The following is a 26,839-nucleotide window of genomic DNA, read 5'->3' as shown; positions in this document are numbered from 1 at the left end:
AGGGTAACACCCACAGAGTTCTCCAGGTCTCTTGTTTGCAAAGCAAAGACATCACATCAGGCAGGAGATGTCAAAATCTACAATGGTGATGGATGTGTGATGGGAGCTTTTCTGGGTTGGTTCTTTTTTGGGGTTGGTTTTTTTAATGTCACTTTTTTGTTTTTGTTTTTGCAACCAGTTATTTTTGTAGGTGCTGAGGCCCCTTTTCCTTTTGAGCACAGCTGTTTAACCATCAGGCCTGGCTCTGGAAACCTCCTCAAAACTGGCCTTGTGTTTCTTTCATGTTTGATATCTTTGAGGTTCACACATCCCCACTACATGCTGTTCACAACAACAGATGCTTTGAGAAACCTGCTGGGTTAAGTGGGCCTTTTCCAAACTGACATTGGCCCAAAGTCTGCCTCAATTCAGCTGGACTGGGACACGTCTGTATCAAAGGAGTGATTCACACCTGCTTTGCCCAGAGACCTTGGGGGAGGTGTGGTAAGATAGGATAAGTAGGAATCAACAACAATAAAGTTAAAGGGAAGGGTGAAAGACCTTCATGTGGCAGGTCATCAAGCCTGTTCTGTTCATTCCCTCTGGCGCATCTGGCACTGGTCACTCTCAAGCAACAGACTGAGCTAGATGGATGATTGTGGGTTTCCTTATTCCAGATGTGCATGACCATGTGATCCCACCACACAGTGCTGCTCTCCTGAGCCCAAAAGCGGCGTTCCGCTGTGAGCAGCACCTCCGTGAATGCCACAAGCAATCTCTTCTCGTAACTTCTACGTGTGGCGAGATCAGTGTTGAACTCCTCTGCCTTTGTATTTTAAGGAATAAGTCCACTGCCACTCGTGACTTGTAGCATATTGGTCAACAGTGCGGGATCCATTCCTGCAGCGCGAAGAGGCAGAATGCGCAGTGCACCAACCACTGAAAGATGATGCCAAATGTGGACAGAAGCACAGGGATTGCTGGGATGCAAAGCAGTCCATCACAGGCATGGGGACAGGACCCACAACTCCCTCTGCTTTCCCACAACTCTTAGTGTCAGAAGAGGAAGCGATGCTCAGTGGGATAGCTGTCCAAAGTGCACCGCTCCCAACATCGCTGCAGGTGCCGCAAGTGTGAACACACTATTGGGCAGTCAGCTGACAGCGTGAACACACAATAGCAGTTTCCTGCAGCACTCGCTGAGCGGCACTGAACTCCCAGTGCTGTAACTCTGCCAGTGTAGACGTAGCCTCAGGGAGACTGAGTGCCAGGATCCCTGGCCTGATCCCCTCTGGGGAATGAAGCACAACAGTGACAGGCTATGCAGCCTTCACTAGTCTTCCTGTACCTGAAAACCCTGCTAGCCCATCTATGCCATTACCTGGTTCCTAAACTGCAGCTACAGTTCCCGCTCCAAAGACCGAGAGGTGCAGAGATCCAACTCCTTATAATCTTAGAAACATTTTGTTCCTCTTTATATTCTGTGTCTGTTTCTTTTTATGAACTTGGAGACCTCCCAACCTTTCTTTTAGATTGGAGTGTAACTGTGTGTGTGTGTGTGTGTGTGTGTGTGTGTGTGTGTGTGTGTGTGTGTGTGTGTGTGTGTGTGTGTGTGTGTGTGTGTGTGTGTGAGAACACCTCTGAAATCTGCACAGGGAAGATGCTAGGAAGACAAGTTTCCCAAATCTTAATACTCTTAAAACTCTGCCCTATGAAATGACTGAACGCATGCCCCTCACCTATGGAAGCATTGCAAGGAACTGAGCTGTCAGATATGTATTGTTCAGAGAGAGCTGTTTGAACGTCTTTTACTAATGTCTCTCTAAGGTCTGTATGTGTTTTGGGCGAGAGGGCGAGGAGAAGTATTAGCTACACAATAGTGACATCTAAGGAGAAAACTGTAATTGGTTTTGAGGTTGTAGGCTAAATGTAAGCAATAATTTGGTTTCGGTATTGAAATATTCAGCTGGCTAAATCTGGGTTGCACGGCCTGGGTAAAAATCTCTGATTGGAGTTTCGACATCACTAACTATGCACCTGCCTTCGTGGGTTGCTCTTTTAGGATTTATAGGGGTTGGTTTTCTGCTGTATTAATGTGATGGTTTGACTGAATTGACAACTTGATTCCAGTGCAATACCCTTATTATCTCATTGATTTCCTGATTTGATCTGAACTTTATCACTGTGCTGTTTAACCCTGAGCTGAGTGGTGTCTATAGTCATTTAGCCTTAGTGAAGTGCGCGCTTGGATTTATTTGTTCATATTAATAAAACATGTTTCAGAGCAGCAGCCCTGTTAGTCTGTATCCGCAAAAAGAACAGGAGTACTTGTGGGACCTTAGAGACTAACACGTTTATTTTAGCATAAGCTTTCATGGGCTACAGCTCACTTCATCGGACGCATAGAATGGAACACACAGACAGGAGATATTTATACATACAGAGAACGTGAAAAGGTGGGGGTTGTCCTACCCACTCTAAGAGGCTAATTAATTAAGATGAACTGTTTGTGAGCAGGAGGAAAAAAGCTTTTGTAGTGATAATCAAGATAGCCCATTTCAGACAGTTTGACAAGAAGCTGTGAGGATACTTAACATGGGGAAACCGATTCAATGTGTGTATTGGCTCAGCTATTCCCAGTCTCTATTTAAGCCTAAATTGATTGCATCTAGTTTGCATATTAATTCAAGTTCAGCAGTTTCTAGCTGGAGTCTGTTTTTGAAGCTTTTCTGTTGCAAAAGCCACCCTTAAATCTGTTACTGAATGGCCAGGGAGGTTGAAGTGTTCTCCTACTGGTTTTTGAATGTTATGATTCCTGATGTCAGATTTGTGTTCATTTATTCTTTTGCATAGAGACTGTCCGGTTTGATCAATGTACATGGCAGAGGGGCATTGCTGGCACATGATGGCATATATCACAGTGGTAGATGTGCAGGTGAACGAGCCCCTGACGGTGTGGCTGACGTGATTGGGTTTGTCATAGTATAATTCCCCACTCTGAACCTTAGCATCCAAAAGATGGGGAACCAGCAGGAATTCCTCTAAGCTCAATTACCAGCTTAGTACTTGTAGCGCTGCCACCAACCAGGAATTCCAGTGCCTGGTACACTCTGGTCCCCCCAAAACCTTGCCCGGGGACCCCCAAGACCCAGACCCTCTGGATCTTAACACAAGGAAAGTAAACTCTTTCCCTCACCATTGCCTCTCCCAGGCTTCCCCTCCCTGGGTTACCCTGGAAGATCACTGTGATTCAAACTCCTTGAATCTTAAAACAGAGGAAAATTCACCTTCCTCCCTCCTTCTCTTTCCCCCTCCCGGACTCTCCCTGAGAGAGAAAGTAATCCTAACACAGAGAAAATTAACCTTTCTCTCCCCCTTCCCTCCTTTCTCCCCACCAATTCCCTGGTGGATCCAGACCCAGTCCCCTGGGGTCTCACCAGAATAAAGAAACAATCAGGTTCTTAAGCAAGAAAACCTTTTAATTAAAGAAAGAAAAAACAGTAAAAATTATCTTTGTCAATTTAAAAAAATGGAATAGGTACAGGGTCTTTCAGCTATAGACACTGGGAATACCCTCCCAGCCTAAGTATACAAGTACAAATTAAAATCCTTTCAGCCAAATACACATTTGCAAATAAAGAAAACAAACATAAGCCTAACTCGCCTTATCACCTAGTACTCACTATTTTGAATCTATAAGAACCTGTATCAGGGAGATTGGAGAGAAACCTGGTTGCACGTCTGGTCACTCTCAGAACCCAGAGAGAACAACCACCAAACCCTAACAGCACACACACAAACTAACAGCACACACACAAACTTCCCTCCCTCAAGATTTGAAAGTATCCTGTCCCCTGATTGGTCCTCTGGTAAGGTGACAGCCAGGCTCACTGATCTTGTTAACCCTTTACAGGCAAAAGAGATATGAAGTACATCTGTTCTTTTAACTCTTACTTACCTGTTTATGACAGGGTCCTATGATGGTGTCACTTGAATCGATATGTGAACAGAGCTGGCATCAGGCTTTGTTTCAAGGATAGGTTCCTGGGTTAGTGTTTTTGTTCTGTGGGGTGTGGTTGCTGGTGAGTATTTGCTTCAGGTTGGGGGGCAAGGACAGGCCTGTCTGCCAAGATCTGGGAGAGTGAGGGATCATCTTTCAGGATAAATTGTAGATCCTTGATGATGCGCTGCAGAGGTTTTAGTTGGGGGCTGAAGGTGATGGCTAGTGGGGTTCTTCTATTTTCTGTGTTGGGCCTGTCTTGTAGTAGGTGACTTCTGGGTACTCTTCTGGCTCTGTCAATCTGTTTTTTCACTTCAACAGGTGGGTCTTGTAGTTTGAAGAATGCTTGATAGAGATCTTGTCTGTGTTTGCCTCTCTCTGAGGGATTGGCGCAAATGCGGTTGTATCTTAGAGCTTGGCTGTAGACAATGAATCGTGTGGTGGGTCCTGGATGGAAGCTGGAGGCATGCAGGTAAGTACAGCGGTCAGTAGGTTTCAGGTATAAGGTGGTGTTTATGTGACCATCACTTATCAGCGCAGTAGTGTCAAGGAAATGGACTGCTTGTGTGGATTGGTCTAGGCTGAGGTTGATGGTGGGATGGAAATTGTTGAAATCATGGTGGAATTCCTCAAGGGCTTCTTTTCCATGGGTCCAGATGTTGAAGACGTCATCAGTGTAGAGTAGGGGCATTAGGGGACAAGAGCTAAGGAAGTGTTGTTCTAAGTCGGCCGTAAAAATGTTGGCATACGGTGGGGCTATGCGGGTACCCATAGCAGTGCCGCTGACGTGCAGGTATGTATTGTCCCCAAATGTGAAATACTTGTGGGTGAGGAGAAAGTTGCAAAGTTCAGCCACTAGGTTGGGCATGTAACTAGTTCACAAAACTGGGGGGGTGGGGAAATTCAGGGAGGGGACACACCCCCCTATGGGGGTGTAGGGAATCGCTGGGTACAAGACTCTGCTGGTGCTGCTGCCTCCAGTGTGCGCTGGGAGCCAGGGCTGAGCTCCCGGGTTGCTGCTGTGGCCCCAGCAGGGCCGGGCCAGGGACAGCCTTTCACTGAAGCTCTTTCTGTGCCCGTCCGAGATGGGGACTTTCTCCAGCTGGACCCAGCCCCAGGCTCTGCTGCTCCTGGCCCAGAGAGACCCCAGGGCCAGCGCTGGGCGGGCAGGACAGAGACGCCACCCAAAGGCTCCGGGAGCAGCTCATTGCGCGGCCCCTGGGGATCTGCTCCTGGGCAGGGGACGCGCCTGGACGGTGATGGAGCCGCTGCCCTCCTGTGGGAGAAACTGCAACCTGTAGGAATTGGCTGCGGGGGGGGGGGGGGGACACTGAGCATGCTCAGTAACATCTGCTGAAGCCACTGCCCTTCACCCTGCCCTTACTTGGCATCAGCTTCTGCAAACTGCTATTTACAAGGGGTTCAGAGGGGGGATGGCCAGGATCTGAGGAGGGGGCGGAAAAGGCCTGTGGGGGTCAAGAGGCAGGGTTGGGAGGGGGCTGAGGTGCAAAATCGGTGATGGGAAAATGGAGCATGGGGTTAAGCCCAGGGGGAAGGAGCTGCCAGATGGTGACAGAGGCTGGGGCAGAGGGGGTAACAGTTACCTTGGTGGGCTGACACTCGTGTTTGCAAAAATATGGGGGTACAGAGGGGATTTTTCATTTCCCCTCCCACCGACAGCACCTCTCAGCACGAGCTTCCCAGGGCTGGGGTCTTAAAGGCACAGGCACCCCACTGCCTAGTCACCCCAGCTCCTCTCTGCCTGATGTCACCCACCGAGGGGCTGCAGGAGGCTTGATTCGGTGAAATATTTTACAGACTCAAAGAACCACTTATCACTGCATAAAGTCTCACAGCAGGTCTCCAACTTGTCATCTTTGCTGCTGGGATTCCCTGAATGACTCTTACCAGTTCATCCTTCAGCTTTGTTATTGTGCAGATGCAGGTCATTGTGTTGTTTAATTTCTGTCTTACCAACAAGTCCTTATTGTCATGGAGTGTGGGCGAGTCAGGGCCCTGCACCCTCCACTTCTTGCGATTCACTGTGACTCTCCACCAGCTGGTGACACAAGGTTTATTAGATGACAGGAACACGGTCCCAAGCAGGACATGTAGGTACAGGAAACAGGACCCCTCAGTCAGGTCCATCTTGGGGGGGTGGGGAGCCCAGACCTGCCTCCATTTCCCCAGCCAGCTCCAAAACAGAACCCCCTCCAGCCGTCTCCTCCAGCCTTTGTCCAGTTTCCCAGGCAGAAGGTGTCACTTGGCCCCAGCTCCCTCCTGGGCTCAGGTTATGTGCTCAAGTAACATCCCTCAAGCAAAGTCACATGCTGATCTCCCACCACCATCTAGTATTAATGCCAGACAGTAAGCTAGTGAAACTCCCATGCAACATCACCAGGCCAACCCTCCCCACTCCCTCCTCCATCTCTTCAAGTGACATTTTGGGAAGTAGACGGGCAGAATATGAAGAAGATAAAGGTAAAGCTGCAACACGATGGAATCCCTGCAAATCGCCCATCACCTTCAGGTGCCACAGAGGCTGAAACCATACCTCTCCCACCCTGCTTCGGCTCCTTGTTATATTTAAATGTGGAAAATGATACAAAACATCTTCGGCACACCGAGCTTCAGTGTGTGAGCAACTGCGAATGAGACGATCTGTTCCAAAGGGTGAACTGCATGGCTCTAACAGTGGGAGGATGAGTATAAACGTAATGCTCCAGATTGGCTTTGACTAGGAAATGGAGAGGGGGTCAGGTCATGGGGGAGGGATAGGTCAGTGGTTTGAGCATTACTCAGGGTTCTGAGCTCAATCCTTGGGGGGGCCACTTAGGGATCTGGGGCAGAATCAGTACTTGGTCCTGCTAGTGAAGGCAGTGGGCTGGACTTAATGACCCTTCAGGGTCCCTTCCAGTTCTAGGATATTTTTGTAAACGTGCTAGAGAACCCTGGACATTAGACACGAGCAATGTTGTTATTGTAAGATTGGTTGTGTTTTTACATCAGGATAGCTAACACGAGCTACCTAACTCCATGGAAAATCCTAGTGGGGATGAGGCCTGGGTAGATTTTTATGCTGATATAGCTAGTTGAGATCACCCTTTTCTCCCACACCTTGAGCTGACTGACATTCCTGGCAGGAGAGGGACACATTCCCGTGAGTCATAGGACCATGGAGTTTTGCAGAAACTTACAGGCCTAGATACAGTTTTTATGGTTTATCATCTCCTTTGTGGACTTTCTGATGCCTAACAAGTTGTGAGCTCTCGGTAAAGCGTTTCCCGCACTCGCTGCATTCATAGGGTCTCTCCCCGCTGTGGGTTCTCCGATGTCTAAGGGCTGCTCGCCAAGTGAAGCTTTTCCCACACTCGCTGCATTCATAGGGTCTCTCCCCTGTGTGGATTCTCCCATGATTCATAAGGTGTGAGCGTTGAGGGAAGGTTTTCCCACACTCAGTGCACTGATGGCATTGCTCTCTCGTGTGGATTCTCCGATGTTTAGTGAGCGTTGAGTGCTCTGTGAAGCCTTTCCCGCACTCGGTGCATTCATAGGCTCGCCCTCCCGTGTGGATTCTCTGATGCGTAATGAGGTGTGAGCTCTCAGTGAAGGTTTTCCCGCACTCGCCGCATTCATAGGGACGCTCCCCAGTGTGGATTCGCTGATGTTTAGTAAGGCTAGAGTGGTCAGTGAAGCGTTTCCCGCACTCGCCGCATTCATAGGGTCGCTCGCCCGTGTGGATTCGCTGATGTTTAGTAAGGTATGAACTCTGACTGAATCTTTTCCCGCACTCACAGCATTCGTAGGGCTTCTCTCCTGTATGGATTCTCTGATGCGTAATAAGGTGTGAGCTCTCAGCGAAGCTTTTCCTACACTCGCTGCATTCATAGGGCCTCCGCCCTGCATGGATTTTCTGATGTCTGATATGGGCTGAGCGCTGAGCAAAGGTTTCCCCACACTCGCTGCATTCATAGGGTCTCTCCCCCGTGTGGATGCTCTGATGCGTAGTGAGGGCTGAGCGCCAAGTAAAGGTTCTCCCACACTCGCTGCACTCATAGGGTCTCTCCCCCGTGTGGATTCTTTGATGTGTAATGAGGTCTGAGCTTCGAGTATAGCTTTTCCCACACTCGCTGCATTCGTAGGGTCGCTCCCCTGTGTGGAGCCTCTGATGTTTAGTCAGGGCTGAGCGCTGAGCAAAGCTTTTCCCGCACTCACAGCACACGTAGGGCCGCTCCCCAGTGTGGATTCTCTGATGTGTAATAAGGTCTGAGTGCCGAGTGAAGCTTTTCCCGCACTCACAGCATTTGTAGGGTCTCTCCCGCGTGTGGATTCTCACATGTCTAATGAGGTGAGAACTCTGAGTGAAGGTTTTCCCGCACTCGCTGCATTTGTAGGGTCTCTCTCCTGTGTGGATTCTCTTATGATTACTAAGGCCTGAGCGTCCCCGGAAGCTTTTCCCACACTCGGTGCATGAGTTTTTTCCCTCTTCTGTGAGGTTTGTGTCCTGTTCTGTGGTTCCCCTGAGGTCTTTGTGAGTTGCCTGACAATTAATGGATTTACCCTCTTTCTCCCCTGGCTGGCTCCCTGGCCTGTGCTGACTCTCATACGATTTTCCTTGCTCAAGACTTCTGCACACATTCCCTTTGGGTCTTAGCAATAATATCCGGTGTGGTTCCAGTTTCACATCATCCTTCTGCTGAAGATTCTGACCCTCCTTCTCACTCACCATCCCATCACCTGCTGGGATACAGAGAGACACCACAAACAGGAATGGAAAATGGGAGAGGAAACCAAAGTAAGTGCTGGAGAGATGGGGAAAAATCAGGAACTGAATTACATAAACTTTTTTTCCCCATAGGGGAGAAATTTTGTTTCCACATCCTATCCAAACACTCAGGTCAGGGAAGGAGCTACTGCCAGGTGTCAGTCAGGATGGGCAGGAAGTCATAAGCAACATCTGCCCTGAGGATATGACACATGCTGGGGAAAATCCTGAACTGAGAGAGCTCACAAGGTCTTTGTAGGAAATCTCAGCTCCTTCCTTCAGGCACTGACAGCTTCTGAGTTCGTTTAATAATTCCTCACCTGGGCAGGCACCTCTCAGGATCTCTTGTTCCTCTGATTCCTGGAGATCTGGGACCCAGGGTTCCTCGCCTTTCTCCAGCCGGGAGATCACATCAGATTTGGAAATGGGAAGCCCTGCTCAGAGGAAGAAAACAAGGGACATCAGTTGAATTCATGGGACACTTGTCGAAAAAAAAAAAAAAGTTCTATTATTTTAACCCCAGCCAGTAACCAGACCCAACTCCCAAGTTGCCTGAAGGTGCTGGATGCTTTGCTTTTGGGGGATTTAACCATCCCCATCTCTCCTGTGAACACACAGAGCCCGACACTCATCAAACAGGCTCCAAAAACACAGCAAAGGTAATTCCATGTCCCAGACAGTGAAGACTCCAGACAGTGGGTAAGACCCTGAGAAATGCTTCTTTCTGGCAGAGAGAGGAGCAGAGACAGAGAGCCGTAGGAGAGCTGGAATGGGGGAGCATTGGCTGGTGGGGTTCAGCACGGTAAGGAAGAAGAGGGAGCACAGAGGTCCCAGAATGCAGTATGTTAGGGGTATTATATATCAGGAACACACATTTTGAGGAAATAAGGATGCTAGTAAGTCAGATGCAATGGAAGGGAGTATGAATTTCCCTCAGCATGTGGATAACTCCAGTGAATTAAATACAATAATTTAGGTACAATGGACTCTGGTTCTTCTGGGAAAGGAGAATGTGAAAAAGAACCAGACCATGCGACTCCAGGAGGGACTGACTCATAGATCCCAGGCACCTGCAGGGAAGACAGATTGTGGTCACTGCAGAAGGCGAGTGAGTGAAGTGAGACCCTTTCAGTCCCCAGAAGTTTCCCTCCCAACCAATGACATCACTAGAAAGCACACGTTGTGGCAGGGATGGAGTGTATTGTCGGTGCAAGGAACGTAAGATTTCAGCAAAGGTGGCAGAGTCACAGGGCTTAGGGGAAAAACGTGTGTGTATGTGGGAGGGGCTAAAGGCTAAAATGTCATTGCCTTAGTAATGGTGTTCAGGGTGCTCCCTGCGTCTGTCCTTAAAACTTTACTGTAATTAGTAAATAATGCAGCAAGTTAATTCGGCAAACCTCAATGTTACTTATGAAAAAGACAAGCACAAAGACAGTTCAGTGACAAAGGCAGTCAGCAAGTTTTATGGCCCGCCAGGCACATACCTAGTGCCCTAGTTACACAGTGTGGCTAATCATACAGTATTTCATCAGCTGCAAAGCTGAGCAGGACTCCAAGGAGCCTGCCCTGCTGTGTGCCATGGAAAGAAACAATTCCAGGTTACCTTTGGCATTCGTGGAGCAGCTGCACATGGTGGACCATTGCTACTGGGCTTCGGAAACAACCACTGAGTGGTGGGATCATATTGTTATGGAGATCTGGGATGACAAGCAGCGGCTGAAAAACTTTTGGATGCACAAACCAACTTCCTAGAACTGTGAGCAGAGCTCGCCTCTGCCCTGCGCTGCAAGGACACCAAAATGAGACTGCTCTGTTGGTGGAGAAGCATGTGGCAATTACGGTGTGGAAGTTGGCAACTCCAGACTGCTACAGGTTGGTCAGGAATCCGTTTGGAGTTGTGAAGTTGACTGGGGGGAGGGGTGACGTTCACGCAAGTGTGCAAGGCCATTCATTGCATCCTGCTACGGACTGTGACTCTGGGAAATGTGCATGAAATAGTGCCTGGCTTTGCAGGAATGGGATTCCTTAACTATTCTGGGGTGACAGATGGCACCCATATCCCGATTTTGGCCCCATCGATAGAAAGGGCTTCTTCTGTGTGCCTGTGGATCACCAGGGTTGTTTCACTGATATCAGCGCAGGGTGGTCAGGGAAGGTGCATGACACGTGCATCTTCTGCAACATTGGCCTGTATAGCAAGCTGCAAGCAGGGACTTTCTTTCCAGACCAGAATATTCCACTGGGGGATGTTGAAATGCCCATAGTGATCCTGGGAGACCCAGCCTACCCCTTACTCCCATGGCTCACAAAGCCGTACACCGGAAACCTTGAAATAAGTCCCCAGGGACAACAGAGACCGTGGGAGTTCTCTCACCAACCTCCTTGCTGGCCTATGATGAAAAGGGCTCAGTAGACTGTAACCCTGGCCCCAGAGAGAGAAGGGCTACGTGGAGGGTCACAGTGAGCCCCTGCGGCTAGTGTAAACCACCTGGAAGCATGGGACCCACAGGGACACGGTCAGAGCTCTGCCCCACTAGGTTGACAGAAGAATACTTCCATCGACCTGGCAGTGTCTACACCAGGGCTTAGGTTGGCTTAACTATGTCTCTCAGGGATGTGATTTTTTTTTCCCCACACCCCTCAGTAACATAGCTAGGTCAACCTATTTTTCAGGTGTGGACCATGCCTTAGCCCTAATTCCCCACACACACTGTCCCCTTCCCTACACAGCCTCAGCCCTCCCCACCTACTGGCATCTTCTTCCCCGCCCCCTGTTCTTCCTTCACTCCCGAACGGCATCATATACACTCTCCTATCAACAGATGGGTTCATCTGCCCGCCACACAATCCATGCACGACATAGTACATCTATTTACTAGACTTTATTTAGAATTGCCTCTTAAAATGAGGAGGAGGTAGGAAAGTTACCATTCAGTTTTCATAAATCCAGAAAGCATAAATTAAATAAAATGTAAAGAAATTTTTCATAGCACAAAAAAAAATTCACATATCCAAAAATGATACCTGGGCAGGACATAAGGCAAAAAAAAGTAGGGGGGGGTACAGAAACCTGTCAAAAATTATCTGATGACAAAACATATAAAAGCAAGCCCCCCCAATGATTAATAACTGAGTGGACAGGAATTCTTACCCAGCAATGTCACATTCTCATAGTTCTCTTGCATGACGTCCCTGTAGAGGGCTCTCTGAGCGGGGTCCAGCAGAGCCCCCTCTTCCTTGGTGAAATACACAGCCACCTCCTCGAAAGTCACCAGCCCCTGAAAGAGAAAGAGCCCCCCACTCTGCACCTGCTGCCCAGTGACAACCCCACTATTTATGGGAGGGTAGGGCCAGTGAAACAGAAGCTCTTCGAGTGGCATGGTAGCAGAGTCCCACCCCCATGCTTTTCAGAGCAGCTAGGAGGCATCAGGATAGGGTGAGAAAGAGAGCCCCTCATCCCACCCACAGGACAGAGGGAGCCACGGGCTTCACATCTATCACACATCTACTAATCAGAGATTGATACAGTAGATGGAGCCCCCAGCAGGGTCCTGCTATTGCCCCCTGGAAGGAATCCCAACTCCCTCAAAATAAAGAAACAATATATAATAAATAAAAGAAAAGGGAAGTCGATAGGATAGAATATAAGTCAGAGGCCTGGAATTGTAGAAAACTGAAAAGGGAAGCAAAGGGACACAAGACGAACTCTAGGGCCAGCAGAGTTAAGGATGATATAAAGAAGAATTTTCTAAAATTGTACTAGAATAAAACAACTCCTAACAATGGAATTGGTACATTACTAAATGGAAATGGCAGAAGTATCAATAATAATGCAGAAGAGGCAACATTTTTCAGTAAATAGTTCTGTTCTATAAAAAAAATAAATGATTGTCAGGAACCAGGGCCTGCAAACAGTGAGTCTGAAAGCAGGGCCTACAGCAGAACCAGTTTCTGTGCAACATAACAAGTGCAGCTAGTGTGTAATAAATTGTCTAATTGGCTATACTGTGTGATTGGAAGATTCAGCAGACCAACTCTTATGTCCAGCAGCAACAGCAGTGCAGCAGCTGCTCAAAGCTGTGATAGCGCCTGCACCTGCTTGTTCCCAGGCAAGCCCCACTCCAGATAACCAGGTTCTGACCCTGGGCTCCGACTCCTGATCGTGTATGCAGTCTTGGGAGAGTCTACGCCTAGACCAACCACCTCTACTCAAAGCTTGAGAAATGCGAGTTCAATAAGGAGATAGTGAAATTCTTGGAATAGACAGTCACACCTGAGGGACTCACCTTGGACCCACATAAGACTGGTAGTATCCGGCTGGGGTGTACAAGGGAGCCACAATTCCTGAGGTTTGCCAATTTCTACAGGCAATTTATTAAAAGATTCTCTAGCCTGGTTTTACCGAGAAAAAGGGGATCCAATCTTGCCTGGTCCACAGAGAATCAGTCAGCCCTTGACTGACTGAAAAGTGCATTCATCTCATCACTTATCCTGATTCACTCAGATCCCACTAACCCATTTATGTCAAGAACAATGCCTCGAACTTTGCCATTGGTGCAGGCCCCCACAACCAAATCCACTCTCTGCTTTTTAATCTTGGAAGCTAACCACCACAGAGAACAATTACCATATTTGAGGAAGGAGATACTATCTTAAAAGGTGGCTTTCAAGGAGTGGTGCCACCTCCTAGAAGGACCCCAATTCCTAGTCCAAGTCCTGATGACCCATAAGAACTCAGAATACCTAGGGACTGCTACATGAATTTGAAGAAGAGGGACCAGCGGATCCCACTTTGACTCTCACTTACATTTTGTTGTAATCTCTCACCCGGGAATGAGAAACGGGAAAGCAGATGCCCTGTTCTGCAAAGTTGAGTCTCTCGCACTTGATGAAGAACGCTCCATCGCCATGCTTAAGGCATCCAACTCTGTCAATGGGACTATTGTCAGCTGTGTGACATCTTCCATCCACTAGCTGATCCCCGACAACCCATTCCCGACCCAGACCCTGAATGATGCAGATACCCAACCCAACACGAATCAGTTTCAACTACAGAATGTCAAGTAGCAGCGAGGTAGCCATGTTAGTCTGGATCTGTAAAAGCAGCAAAGAGTCCTGTGGCACCTTATAGACTAACAGACGTTACCCACGGAAGCTCATGCTCCAAAATGTCTGTTAATCTATAAGGTGCCACAGGATTCTTTGCAACTACAGAATGGTTTCCCCATTGCAAGGTTGTCTTTATGTTCCAGAGGGACAACCTAACCTTAAGGTATTGAAACAGTGTCACAATTCACTTTTGGACAGCTAAAGACTTGGAATCTGGTCTCAATGAGCTTCTGGTGGTCAGGCCTCTGAGCTTACATCTAAGATTATCTGCAAACCTGTGACCTGTGCGCCCATACCAAGAACTGAGGATTGAAGCCCCTAGATCTCCTCCAACCTCTGCCCAGGAATCCACAGCTTTGATCGACTATCTCAGTGGACTTCACTGCAGAGCTGCCGTGCTCCCAAGGACACTCAGTAATCCTGGTTGTCATCCACCTGTTAACAACAACGGTGCGCTTTATCCTGTGTCGTACCATTCCTACCACAGGGGAGATGGCTCAGCTCCAGCTAGAAAAATGCCTTCTGCTATCACAGGTTACCAACGGGCATCATATTGGGAGTCCTTGGCATCAAGGCCCTCCCCTAATCCATCCTTCACTCGCAGGCGAATAGGCAAACTAATCAAAAAGTATCTTTGCTTCTTTCTGAGCTACCGCCGGGGATGACTGGCTTTTCCCTCCTGTGCAACACTGAAATGCAAGCCATGCCTTGATCCAACACAGCCCATTCTTTGCAAATGATGGCTACCCCCCAGACTCGCCCGTTAGTTACCCAATACCAGCCAGCACAGATATAGCCTCCTGCCGCATCAGGTAGACTGGGAGCTTAAGGGACACTTGTAGTTCACTAAACAAGCCTATAAGCACCATGTGTGCTGCCCCCAATCTGTCCGTAGGGGACAAGCTGCAGCTTTCTGCCCAGAACTTTAGATCAAGCCACCCATCTGCCAAACTAGACTATCCAGTTCTGGCCCCCTTCAATATTAGTGACTCCAGGAGCTGTCAAGTTACAGATGCTCAGGCTCCTGAAGATCCATCTCATCTTTCACATCTCACTTTTGAAGCCCAAGACTGGGAACCCCAAACTGCTCCAGCCCACCACCGCCACCCATAAGATTCTATCGATAGGAGGGGGATTTGGTCCACCAAATCCTTGACTCTCGGTGAGTTAGGGGAAAGCCCCAGTTTCTGGTGGACTGGGAAGGCTTTGATCTGGCTGAGTGACCTGGGAAACCAGCTGAGAACATCCTTGTGAGAACTCCACCAGAAGTACCCTGAGAAATTTGGCCCTAAGGCTGCCGAGGGTGGGTACAGGCGGCAAGCAGGACCCACGGCAGAGTCAGTTGTCTTCCCACACCATTCCCCATGGCTGTGACAGCTTCTGCACCTGCTGGTTTCCAGCCTTGCCTTGGTTTTTGTTTCGCTCCAGGTAACTCAGTTCTGACCCTCAGCCCCGATTCTGGACTTGTGACTTCAGCTGTGCGTGCTAGGATCTTGGGGAGGCCCTGCACCTCGGCAGGGGGATAAGTCCCTCTCCTTGCCGCCTCCCTGTCCTGGGATCTGGAGTACTCTGCCCTTCTTGGGACAGTGTGAGCAGCTCTTTCTGCCACCTCTCTTCCCCAATGTCAAGGAGGCTCCATCCATCTGCAGGAGTGTGATTCCCCTCTCTTTGGCCCTGTGGGAGCTGAGACTGGGGATGTGGGGGCGGGGTGGACAGAAGGTAACAGATTCAATCCTCTGAAATCCAGGAAATGAATAGTTAAGGTATATGTCACCCCTGTGTGGGGCAGGGGGCCTGGCTAGGTAGCAGGATAGACTAGGTGGGCCCTGGGAAAGCTGGATAAAGCAGAGGCAGGAGTCCCAGCTGGAAATGGGGGTGTGGGACCTGCAGCTTGGGCTACATAAGCAGGGTAGCATACGGCCCTCCAGTAAGCTCCTGCCTGGGATCTGCGTACGGAGCTGCACAAGGCAGAAGAGGGCAGGTATTATCTTCTTATGTGCTCATGGCTTCTCCGGTGCCAGGCGTGGACAGGAGCTGGAAGTGTCGGAGGGAGGGGTAGGGGTGAAAGATAGCGACACACTAGTCTCCTCTTGTATACAGAGAGTTACTGTAACCACAGCACATCAGGCGCTCCTGGGCCTTGATCCTGCCTTGTTCCCAGTTTTGCTTCCCAGCTCCAGCTCTGACCCTCCCGATTCCTGACTTTCGCTCTGACCACTTATCCCGCTTCCTGGCTCCCAAATCCTGCTCCAGCCACTAGGACTGACCATCCTCAGCCCGGTCATGACATGAAGTCATAAAGCTGTCAAGATTTGGGGCCACAGAGCGTGCCTGAAATGTCTCCCACCGGTCCTGTTAGCAAATAGACACTGCAAGCATTTCGAAACACCAACATCATCCCCAGTGCACAGTAACAATATATAGGGACGATGGGAGAAACAGCTAAGAATCACACGGTGACTGTGAGTCCCAGGGAAAGACGGATGGATTGGGACAATTCCTGGCTCTGCTGCTGGTCTGCTGCGTGACCTTGGGCAAGACACTTCACCTCTCTATGCTTACAATTACAACCTAGGTGAGAATGATAATGGCCTGAATTAACACTATCTCCTACAGCAAACATTTCTAGTTATAGTAATAAAAAAAAAAAATCCCTGGAAATTTTCTGGGGGGAAAACACTTTTGTCAACACAGCGTTAAGGTTTCCCAGCAGTATCTTGTGTCCTTCCAGTTCAGCAAAACTCAAATGTGTAATAACCAGGAAATACAGAATTAAGGTACACACCAGTGTACCCCTAACTCTGGTCCTGGGGCCAATTTTGTTCTTTATTAATTATCTGGATGATGGGATAGATTGCACCCTCAGCAAGTTTGTGGACGACACTAAGCTGCGGGGAGTGGTAGATATGCTGGAGGGTAGGGATAGGGTCCAGAGTGACCTAGACAAATTGGAGGATTGGGCCAAAAGAAACCTGATGAGTTTCAACAAGGACAAGTGCAGAGTCCTGCACTTAGGATGGAAGAATCCCATGCACTGCTACAGGCTGGGGGCCGACTGGTAAAGCAGCAGTTCTGCAGGAAAGCACCTAGGGGTTACAGTGGATGAGAAGCTGGATATGAGTCACCAATGTGCCCTTGTTGCCAAGAAGGCTAACGGCATTTTTGGCCGTATAAGTAGGGGCATTGCCAGCGGATCGAGGGATGTGATCATTCTCCTCTATTTGGCATTGGTGAGGCCACATCTGGAGTAGTGTGTCCAGTTTTGGGCCCCACGCTATAGAAAGGATGTGGAAAAAAAGAGTCCAGCGGAGGGCAACAAAAATGATCAGGAGGCTGGGGCACATGACTTATGAGGCGAGGCTGAGGGAACTGGGATTGTTTAGTCTGCAGAAGAGAAGAGTGAGGGGGGATTTGATAACTGCTTTCAACTACCTGAAAGGGGGGTCCAAAGAGCATGGAGCTCGGCTGTTCTCAGTGGTGGCAGATGACAGAACAAGGAGCAATGGTCTCAAGTTGCAGTGGGGGAGGTCTAGGTTGGATATTAGCAAAAACTTTTTCCCTAGGAGGGTGGTGAAGCACTGGAATGGGTTCCCTAGGGAGGTGGTGGAATCTCCTTCCTTAGAGGTTTTTAAGGCCCAGCTTGACAAAGCCCTGACTGGGATGATTTAGTTGGGGTTGGTCCTGCTTTGAGCAGGGGGTTGGACTAGATACCTCCTGAGGTCCCTTCCAACCCTGATATTCTATGATGGCTGATGACTCCCACACTTCCACTGCACTGTTGCAGATGGCGCATATCACTCAGAGAACAGGGCCCATGACAACTGCAGCACAACCCCCTGTCCGTTGCTGAGACAGAATTGGCTTTTAGGCTGACAAGAGGGACTGACATTAGTTCTACACTGAAACACTCAGCCTGCCCCCGAGAAACCATCTCACTCCTGGACCATGTCCACACTGGAAATTATTTCGGTGTAACTTACGTTGCTCAGAGATGTGAATAAGCCACCCCCCGAGTGACATGAGTTACCCGAGCACTGGCGCAGATGATGCAATTGGGCAGGAGAGCTTCTTCCACCACCACCGCTCCTGCTGGGCGTGGGGGCTGGCGTTAATAAATCGATGTGAAAGCTCTCTCCCGCCAGCTTACAGCATCTGCACTAGAAGCATGGGTGCAGCTGTGCCTCTGTAGCGCCGCCGGGGCAGACGTATCCTCGGTAAATGTAACGACGCCTTCGCCCCCTTATGCAGCCCTTCCACCCTTCTCCAGAAGATTTCCAGCTAACGTTCCACTGTCCCGGACCCATCGCTGAGCACGCAGACGGCGCTCCCATCCCACCTCACTGCTGACAATCCCCAAGGCAAGCAGACTCCTGTAGCCTGCTACTGACACGATGCAGACTGGCACCACAAGATGCACATACCCCTCTTTTCTTTGATCATACCCATGGCGGAGGGACACCCAAACCCAGCTCTCTTCATATCACAGTCACAGTTCTGTGACTCTCCTCAGATGAATCCCCCAGATTTCATCACATCACAGCTCTACCAAGCTGCTCCAGCTAACCCCTCTACCATTCAACACAGCTACACCTAACACAGCGAGTGCAGCTGGAGTGCAGGGAGATACCACCCAGTGGCTGTTGCCAACTCCAGGGGGCAGAGTTAAGGTTGCATTGGCATGCACATTAGCTCTCTATTTCCTAGATTTTGGAGGTTTGACTTTTGCTGAACTTGACACTCTGGCAAGGCCCAACACACTGCTGGGTGACCTTACCTCTGCATGAATGAAGGTGTCAGGGCCTAGATAAATGTTTAGTAAATACCCAGAAAGTGATGGCTCCCCATCCCTACCTGCCATGCACACAGGCAGCAAAGCCCAGGGAAAGGCAACTTTCCGAGGCAAAGGAGCAGGAATGGAGCTGGGAGGTTTCCTGGCAGCAGGAGATGACAGGCAGCTGGTATTGGGAGAGAACAGAGCTGGGCCATTGGGGAGTGGTGGCAGCAGGTGAGACTTAGGTTACGTGGGGCTGGGCAGTCTCCATGGAGGACACCTGCTCCTCCCTTCCTCTCCCGTTCCCCATCCACGCCCTGTTGCTGGCACGGAATAGGCCCCCTGTGCCCACCCCAGAGGCAGCCGTCGCTCTCCCAAGAAACACCCACAACTCGCATCCCATTTGGGGAATGACTCAGGGGCAAAATAAACAAGTTTCCCACCTATGCCCGGACAAAACGCTGCAGATGAAATGGGCGGGCAAGTGCCCCAAATGCGAGGGGACTTTAAATCGGCATTGGAGAACTGGAAAAACAAGCAGAGGGGAAGCGAGAAATGGAGCAGCGGCAGATCCCAGTGGAGTGAGCAGCAGTGTATTTTAAGGGCACGAATAGCCCCTCCCCAGCCCGTCTCTGGGCGTGCCAGGCACACACGGGAAAAGGAGAGAGAAATGGGCAGAGACAGGAGAAATAAATAGGCACATACCCTCTCAGACCCCTCCACTGCATCGCCCCACGGCAGATCACGGCCATGCCTGGACATGGACCGGCCACGAAGGGGAGACAGAGCTCCAGGCCGAACATTTTTCACCCTCCCACAAGGAAACGGCATTTCCCATCCGCCCCAGGCTGTGCGAGGGGGCACTGCGTTCCTCTCACAGCAGCCCGGAGAGACAGCAGCCTGCCCCCAGGACCTTCCCCCTCCTCTGGGTGTGGGGTCGGGGCAGGGAATGGGTCACAGGGGTGCTAGTTCCTGCTCTGTCCCTGTCTCTCTTTGGGGGTGAAACCCATCCCCAGCCTGGAGACCCAGAATAACCTCGCCCCATTACACATATGGCCTGGTGGAGGAGCGGTTCTGCAGCAGGGACTCTGCCCCCTCTGTGCCCCATGGCAGGGGGCTCTGGGAGCACCAAGTGGGGCAGAAGCCATCGCTGCAAGGGAAGACCGGTGACTGGGATGTGGGCAGGGGTCGTGCTGGGGTCCCATGCCTGGGAAGCGGAGCAGGAACTCACCTCCCTATCCCGGGATTTCACCTGCACAGCCCAGTGACCCGGGATTTACCCCATGAAGTGAATTTCACTCTGGGTAGCTGTGAGTCAACCACGAAAAGCTCCTGTGCTTTGGGTCCCCGCTGGCCAAAGGAGGTCAATTGTATTCCCTCCCCGGACTCCCGGGGCTGACCAGTGTGTTTGGGAATCATCAGATGACAATTCATTAAGAACTATGACATTGGCCTGTTTATTATTAAATCCCCTGAGACCCACCAATCCCTGCCGTCCCTCTGCTGGGCTATAAGGATTTGTGGGACTCAGCTGCAAACCCTGCAGCGCGCACCGGCCCCTCTCCACTGCCCAGGACTTTTTAAACAGGACAGGGGAAAATGTAAATATTAGGGGCCAAATTGTGGAAGCTGCTTACAACCCCAAGTTTAAATGAAGCCAAAGCTCTGTCTCTCCCAGGGCCTGGCCCTACATGCAAAATAATAGATACGCACCTGAAATCTGAAGGGGACACTTTAGATCAGACAGAATTTTATGTATCAGCTCACTTCAGGGAATTAACAATAAAAGGAACAACCCAGTGCAGGTGGCACCCCGAGGGGACAGGTCGCCTGTGTCTTTACAGATCACTTTAATCGAACGTGGGACCCCACATGTTAAAATGCTTTGATCCTAACACTGCAGCTATGGCCTGCTGTCACTACAGGGCAGAGTTAAGGTTGTTGCGGTGCCTTATGTGGGTATTTTGATTTCCTAGCACGTTGGGATTGCTTTTAAGTAAACTTGGCAGAATTTGATTTTTTTTTCAAATCATTCTGATAGAGATCGATGTTTCCTGAAGCCTTTCCACTTTTCTGGATTTAAATTTTCACAGTTGTGGGGAATTTGGGTTGGGGCTGGACAGTTATTCAATGACAGACATTGAGATTCAAGTTACAGCTTTAGAACTGCTCAGATACAAACCATCAACAAATGTACAAAGGTAAATATCGTTGAAGCAATTTAAGACCGTCTCAAACAGCAATTCCCCCTTACTTTGCCTCTCTGTGACTTAAGATTATTCTAATCAAAATGGGTTGTTCGTTTGTGTTTGTACAGCGAAATCAACGTTTGCTGATATTGACTGATTAAAAATCCAATCCTTTCAAGCCTATTTTTAAATATCACCTTAAATTCTTGAATTTGCTGCTTGGTGAAAGGAGTGGGATTTAATAGGTTAGAATGGGGGTGGCGGGAGGAGGCTGGGAGCCAGGACTCCTGGGTTCTATGGTCAGGGATAGTGACTAAGCAGGGACTGCTTGTCCAGCCCTAGAGGGGACAGGTCTGAGAGGAAAGGCAGTGATGCAGTTAAGGCATTTCTAAGGGTTCCCTTCCAGCTCTGACACAGCCTGTGGGACTTTCAGTAGGAAACTTACTCACTTTGTGCCTCAGTTTCCCCATTAGTAACCTGTAACTTCTCTCACAGCAGGAAGAGGGAGGCAGGGATCTCAGCCATGGTGCATATTCTGGCCTGGTGGAAGGAATATTAGAATCTGTGTTGACAATGAAAATAAACGGGACAGGCTACGCTCACAAACTGCTCTTGGGCTGGGTTGCAGGGGGAATATTCCCACATGATACTGTATGATAAGAGTCCATGCACAGTGGGTGGGGGAAGGGTTACAGTTTCTGGGCTGGTTCTCAGAGAGAGGGTATCAGGCTGGATGGGCCAATGAGTGTAATCTACCAGCGAGATACCGGCCTGGATGGACCCCTGAGGCTGATCAGGAGAAGCTGAGTGGGGACAATGTAACCCCCTGCAACCTCTAGTATGAAGAATGACTCAGGGCAAAAGGTTCCCTCCAAAACAGAGAACAGCCTGCCATGAAAAACAACCCTGCACACCGGAGAGGCCTTTTTCAAATCAATCTTCCATCATTCCATGGCACACGGTAAGATCTGAAATTTGATATCGGTGTTTAGTGAATAATGAAAAAGGAGGCAAATACAAGGAATTTGAGATCCTTGGTCACCGATTTCAGGAAAGTGGAAACAGATGAGGAGTTTTGATACAATAGTTGATACAGGGGAAAAGGGGGAAATGTGAACGGATTTCATATCAATGTTTTGTTAAGTCGAGAGAACAGAGGAAAAACTTTCTATGATTTTATCTCACTTGATAGTCAAGAATTGGATCAAAGGGCAACATTTGAGCTTTGATGTGAATAGCTGATAATTAGATGGGACATCTCAGGGATAATGGAGCAGACCCGGATCGCTAGAAAGAAAACGGGGGGAGATTTTCAAGCATAGAATCACAGAATATCCAGGGTTGGAAGTAGGGTGACCAGTGTCCCAATATTTGGGTCTTTTTCTTATATAGGCTCCTATTACCCTCCACCCCCGTCCTGATTTTTCACATTTGCTGTCTGGTCACCCTAATTGGAAGACACCTCAGGAGGTATCTAGTCCAACCCCCTGCTCAGAGCAGGACCAATCCCAACTAAATCATCCCAGCCTGGGCTTTGTCAAGGGCCTTAAAAACCTCTAAGGAAGGAGATTCCACCACCTCCCTAGTGAACCCATTCCAGTGCTTCACCACCCTCCTTGGGAAAACGTTTTTCTTAATATCCAGCCTAGACCTCCCCCACTGCAACTTGAGACCATTACTCCTTGTTCTGTCATCTGCCACCACTGAGAACAGCTGAGCTCCATCCTCTTTGGGACCCCCCTTCAGCTAGCTAAAAGCAGGACAATCAGTATTGTAGAAATGAGGAGAAATTGGAGCAATCTTTGCTAACAGGAGACAAGCTCTGGGGACTTTGCACTGACAGTCTGCGATGGGAGGGGAAGTGGGGAAGTTGGGGCGTTACACAACCATGGTCAATACACAACAGGAAGCCATGTCCGACCCGCCCACCCCCCTTTTTTTGCCGGACAGTCACGTGGCAGCAGAGAGCCAGGGGGCCATGGGGCGTTCCCAGGGGAGAGGATGGAGCCAGGTGGTTCCGGGGAGCGGGTGGGACGTGGTAACCTGGGGCGGGGCATATGGGGGGCCCTGGCTCCTCTCCCCCACCAGTGCCCCTTACATGAAGGGCCCCTATCCCCACCCCACAGGCAGCCGGGTCTCAGCCCCCCCCCCCACTAAGCCCCGACCCCGGGGGGGGGGGAATGACTCAGGACAACAAGGACAAATCGCTGCAGATAAAATGGGTGGAGAACCCTCCCCCCCCCCCCCGCACATCTGACCTGATTTTCAATGGACATTGGGAGAATAAGCGAGAAAAGGGGGGGAAACCCGGGGAGGGGAGTAGGTTACAGATCAATATTGAGAGAAGCTACATCCCCCTCACCCTCTCCCCCCCAGGTCTCCCTCACTTATCTGCAGCCTCCGGCTCACGGGCTGGTCCCAGCAAGAGCACGCTCCTCCCCCAACCCCCCGGCCGGGCAGGGAGGGGTTAATGCTGGGCTCCCCCCAGCACAGACCCCATGGGGGGGGAGCAGCAGCTGCTCAGCCCGGGCCCCCGGATCGCACCGGCTCCGTGTATTTTCCCACGCCCGGGCCCCCGGATCGCACCGGCTCCGTGTATTTCCCCACGCCCGGATCTCACCGGCTCCGTGTATTTCCCCACGCCCGGATCTCACCGGCTCCGTGTATTTCCCCACGCCCGGATCGCACCGGCTCCGTGTATTTCCCCACGCCCGGATCTCACCGGCTCCGTGTATTTCCCCACGCCCGGATCGCACCGGCTCCGTGTATTTCCCCACGCCCGGATCTCACCGGCTCCGTGTATTTCCCCACGCCCGGATCTCACCGGCTCCGTGTATTTTCCCACGCCCGGATCGCAGCGGCTCCGTGTATTTCCCCACGCCCGGATCGCACCGGCTCCGTGTATTTCCCCACGCCCGGATCTCACCGGCTCCGTGTATTTTCCCACGCCTAGGAGCTGCCCCGCTCCCGTCTCTGAGCTTTGTTCTCTGAGTCTTCCTGCTCTTTCCTCCCGCCCCCAGCTGCTCCAGCCCCTTCCTGTGGTCAAACCCCGCCCCGGGCTGGCTGGGACAGGGGCTGCGTCCCGCCCCCATCTCTGCTCTCTCCACCCGTGTCTGCCAGCCCCAGAGCCCCTGCCCTGGTCCCTCCCTCCTGTCAGCACTCCTGGGAGCCCATCCAGCTAAGGGAGAGCCCCCCCAGACAGGCAAGTGACCAAGCCTCTGCCGGTGGGGCTATAGGGTGACCAGATGGCCCGATTTTATAGGGACAGTCCTGATTTTTGGGTCTTTTTCTTATATAGGCTCCTATTAGCCCCCACCCCCAGCCCGATTTTTCACACTTGCTGTCTGGTCATCTGAAGTGTGGGAGGGAACAGGGGAAAGGGCTGGACAGACAGAGGGAGGGCGAATGGGGAGAGAGGTTCCCAGCCGCTTTTCTGCATTCGTCCTGAGCGCAGGGGAAATCCTATCCCCCCGGTGTCTAGCGAGTCACGGATCATAAAACATTGGTTTCCTATGTTTATAAATCCCAGCAATGTCTCCTTTTTTGGAGGAAACCAGTTGCCCCGAGGTTGCAGGGGTTAAATTGCCCAATGATCATCTTTCCTCCTCTCCTTTGAGAATCATTTCTTCCCTCCTTTATCTCTGTTAAAATGTTTGCCCATGAAAGAGACCAGCCACATCTTTAATACATGTCAAAGCCAGAGGCCTCCCCCTGTTTGGGGGATCAGTGAGTCCCGGCTGGTAGGCAGGAGAGTTGGCTGGACCCTTTTCTCTGCTCCAGCCGACACAGGGATGAGGAGGTCTCTCTGAGTGCAGCGTGGGCCCAGAAGTTTCCCAAACCCCATAACAAATGGGCTCCCTGAGGGGTTGCTTCCTACAGTGCTAAGATGCAGCCACCTCTGGGGTGGATCCATGGTGGCCATTATTTACTAGTGACAGGGCATGGAAATTGCTTACCTAAGGCCCTTCCTGGCCTTCCATTCTCCTGTTAAAAAAGCCTCCCTCCTTAGGTTCTGCTCTTTCTAGCTTTCTATTCAGAGTCTTTGCTACTGAAGAGACTTAAAAATGTCTCTGTGGGCTGAGCAATAAATTGACACTGCAATAAAGCGATCAAGCATGTTACTAGTATGGCAGAATCTGGGGTGTCTGTCTGCAGGGAAAGGGGCTAGGGGAATCAGGATGTGAAATGAACTAAAGTCTGTTCTGAAACCTCCACAGCTGCCCTTCTCACCCTGCCAGGCTGCAGAATGGCGTCCGCATCTCCCTCCAGCTCACCCCAGCCTCCCATGGGACAGGGAAGAGAAATGGCTGCAGAGGAGCCAGTTCAGGTAGGGATAATTGGGGGTTGCTTATGGGTTCCTGCTGGAGGGAGAAGGACAGGAGCTTGGAGAGGGGCAGAAAACTCACAGGGTGGAGAAAGGGAGGAGGACGGTGTCTGGCAAACCTGCCAGGACTGGTTTAATAAGTGGCCTAGATTCTAGGAACAGACCCATGGGGCCTGGAGGTGGAAACACCCTAATCTGTGGTAGAGGAAACACCCCACCTTAGATGGGGCTCGGAAAACTGACCAGACTCCCAGTGCTGGAGCCTGATCCAACTAACTAGCGGCTGCTGTGAGATATGAAGGGGGCACCCACCAGTCAGATTTAGGGGAGGTGCCTCTCCCCCCATATCCAGCTCCTCACAAGGAGAAGTGTTGGGCTTCCTACCAGGGAGCTCTCCCTGCACGGGGCTCCATCTCCTGTATCAGTCGGTGGCTAGTAGGGGGGATGATGGATCTGCTGGAAGAGGTAAAAGTTTCTCTCTTTGTCCTCTCACCTTGGCATTTCCTGGATGCTCTGAGCGGGGTGGGGGTGGGACTCCTGACTGTGAGCCACCCAGAGTTTCCATTTGATCAGCTCCTTTCCCCCATGAATAGTGGGGTCTCTTTCCTGAAATGTGCTGCCCAGAACTGGACACATTGCTCAGCCTAATCAGCGCAGAGTAGAGCGGAAGAATTACTCCTCGTATCTTGCTTACAACACTCCTGCTAATACAGCCCAGAATGATGTTCGCTTGTTTTGCAACAGTGTAACTCTGTTGACTCATATTTAGTTTGTGATCCACTATGACCCCACCGACCCCTTTCCGCAGTTCTCCTTCCTAGGCAGTCATTTCCCATTTTGTACGTGTGGAACAGGTAGACAGGCCGGACTCACCCCTTGCGGGGCCTCCTGCTCGTGACTTCAGGGAATTAGTTCAAATTCCAGCTGGGAGCACACTCTGCAGGCTGGTGATCCACCTGTCCGCTGCTGGCCCCCGTGTCCCTCCCTGGACCCCGGTGCCCCTTTAACTGGGTCTCCCCCTCCCAGGGGAACCCTCTCCCCACTATCCCCTCTTTGCCTCAGTCGTGGCTACTGCCAGTCTCTGTTTAGCCCCTGTGCCCTGGGGCAGACTGCAGTGTATCAGCCGATCATCATAGGCAACAAGGGGTTTGGCCTGGCTGCCTTTACCCACCCTCCGGCTGCCCCTCTGCAAGCCCAGTACCTAGGAGGCCTAGAACCAGGCCCTGCAACCTGGGGAGTTGCTGGCTTAGGGCTTCCCAGCTTCTGAGGCCTTTCCCCAGCCCTGCCTTCCTCTAGGCCCCCCCAGGTGAGCTCCCAAGCAGCCAGGCCTGTCTCCCTCCCCGGTCAGAGAGAGACTGCTTACCCTTGGCTTCCCTGGCCTTCTTATTAGGCCCGTGGCTCAGTTTGGGGCATGACCCCAGCTGCAGCCACTTCCCCAATCAGCCCAGCCTACAGGCTGCTTTCTCCAGCCCCAGCCCCCTCCCAGGGCTGTTTTTAACCCTTCAGGGCAGGAGCAGAGGTCCACCCTGCTACAGCAACTGATCGTTCCTTCCTAGGTGAAGTACTTTGGATTTGTCCTTATTGAATTTTCCCTTGCTAGCTGCAACTCCAGTTGTGCTTTGGCCTTGCTGATTACACCCCTACATGGTCGAGCAATATTTTTATACTCCTCCCTCGTCATTTGACCACGTTTCCACTTCTT

The 26,839-nt window shown here is 50.7% G+C and overlaps 2 protein-coding genes and 1 pseudogene across 4 annotated transcripts in view; 2 read left to right on the top strand and 1 right to left on the bottom strand.

Annotated features, from left to right (window-relative positions):
• The window catches only part of LOC115643461, a 591,865-nt pseudogene that overhangs the window by 167,269 nt on the left and 397,757 nt on the right, over positions 1–26,839 (top strand).
• LOC115643458 (zinc finger protein 271-like) overlaps positions 1–26,839 on the top strand; it is a 200,782-nt gene that overhangs the window by 132,756 nt on the left and 41,187 nt on the right. The gene's annotated exons all lie outside the window — the stretch shown is intronic.
• The window catches only part of LOC115643457 (zinc finger protein 850-like), a 38,192-nt gene continuing 16,081 nt past the window's right edge, over positions 4,729–26,839 (bottom strand). The window contains exons 1-6 of one of the 3 annotated variants that reach the window (XM_030547501.1): positions 23,400–23,686; positions 21,263–21,353; positions 14,150–14,288; positions 11,896–13,671; positions 9,065–9,178; positions 4,729–8,719 (exon numbers count right to left, since the gene is read on the bottom strand). In XM_030547501.1, coding sequence (XP_030403361.1) covers positions 7,194–8,719; positions 9,065–9,178; positions 11,896–12,124 — 1,869 coding nt within the window. In that variant the 5' untranslated portion in view covers positions 12,125–13,671; positions 14,150–14,288; positions 21,263–21,353; positions 23,400–23,686 and the 3' untranslated portion in view covers positions 4,729–7,193. Of the gene's footprint in view, positions 8,720–9,064; positions 9,179–11,895; positions 13,757–14,149; positions 14,289–21,262; positions 21,354–23,399; positions 23,687–26,839 lie in introns of those variants that run through there. The other 2 variants (XM_030547502.1, XM_030547503.1) reach the window with 2 other exon arrangements.

This window comes from Gopherus evgoodei, unplaced genomic scaffold (assembly GCF_007399415.2).
Source record: "Gopherus evgoodei ecotype Sinaloan lineage unplaced genomic scaffold, rGopEvg1_v1.p scaffold_60_arrow_ctg1, whole genome shotgun sequence".
In the NCBI taxonomy this organism is placed as follows: Eukaryota; Metazoa; Chordata; order Testudines; family Testudinidae; genus Gopherus; species Gopherus evgoodei.
The sequence above is the reverse complement of the archived record's forward strand: the minus strand, read 5'-3'. Positions and strand labels throughout refer to the sequence as shown.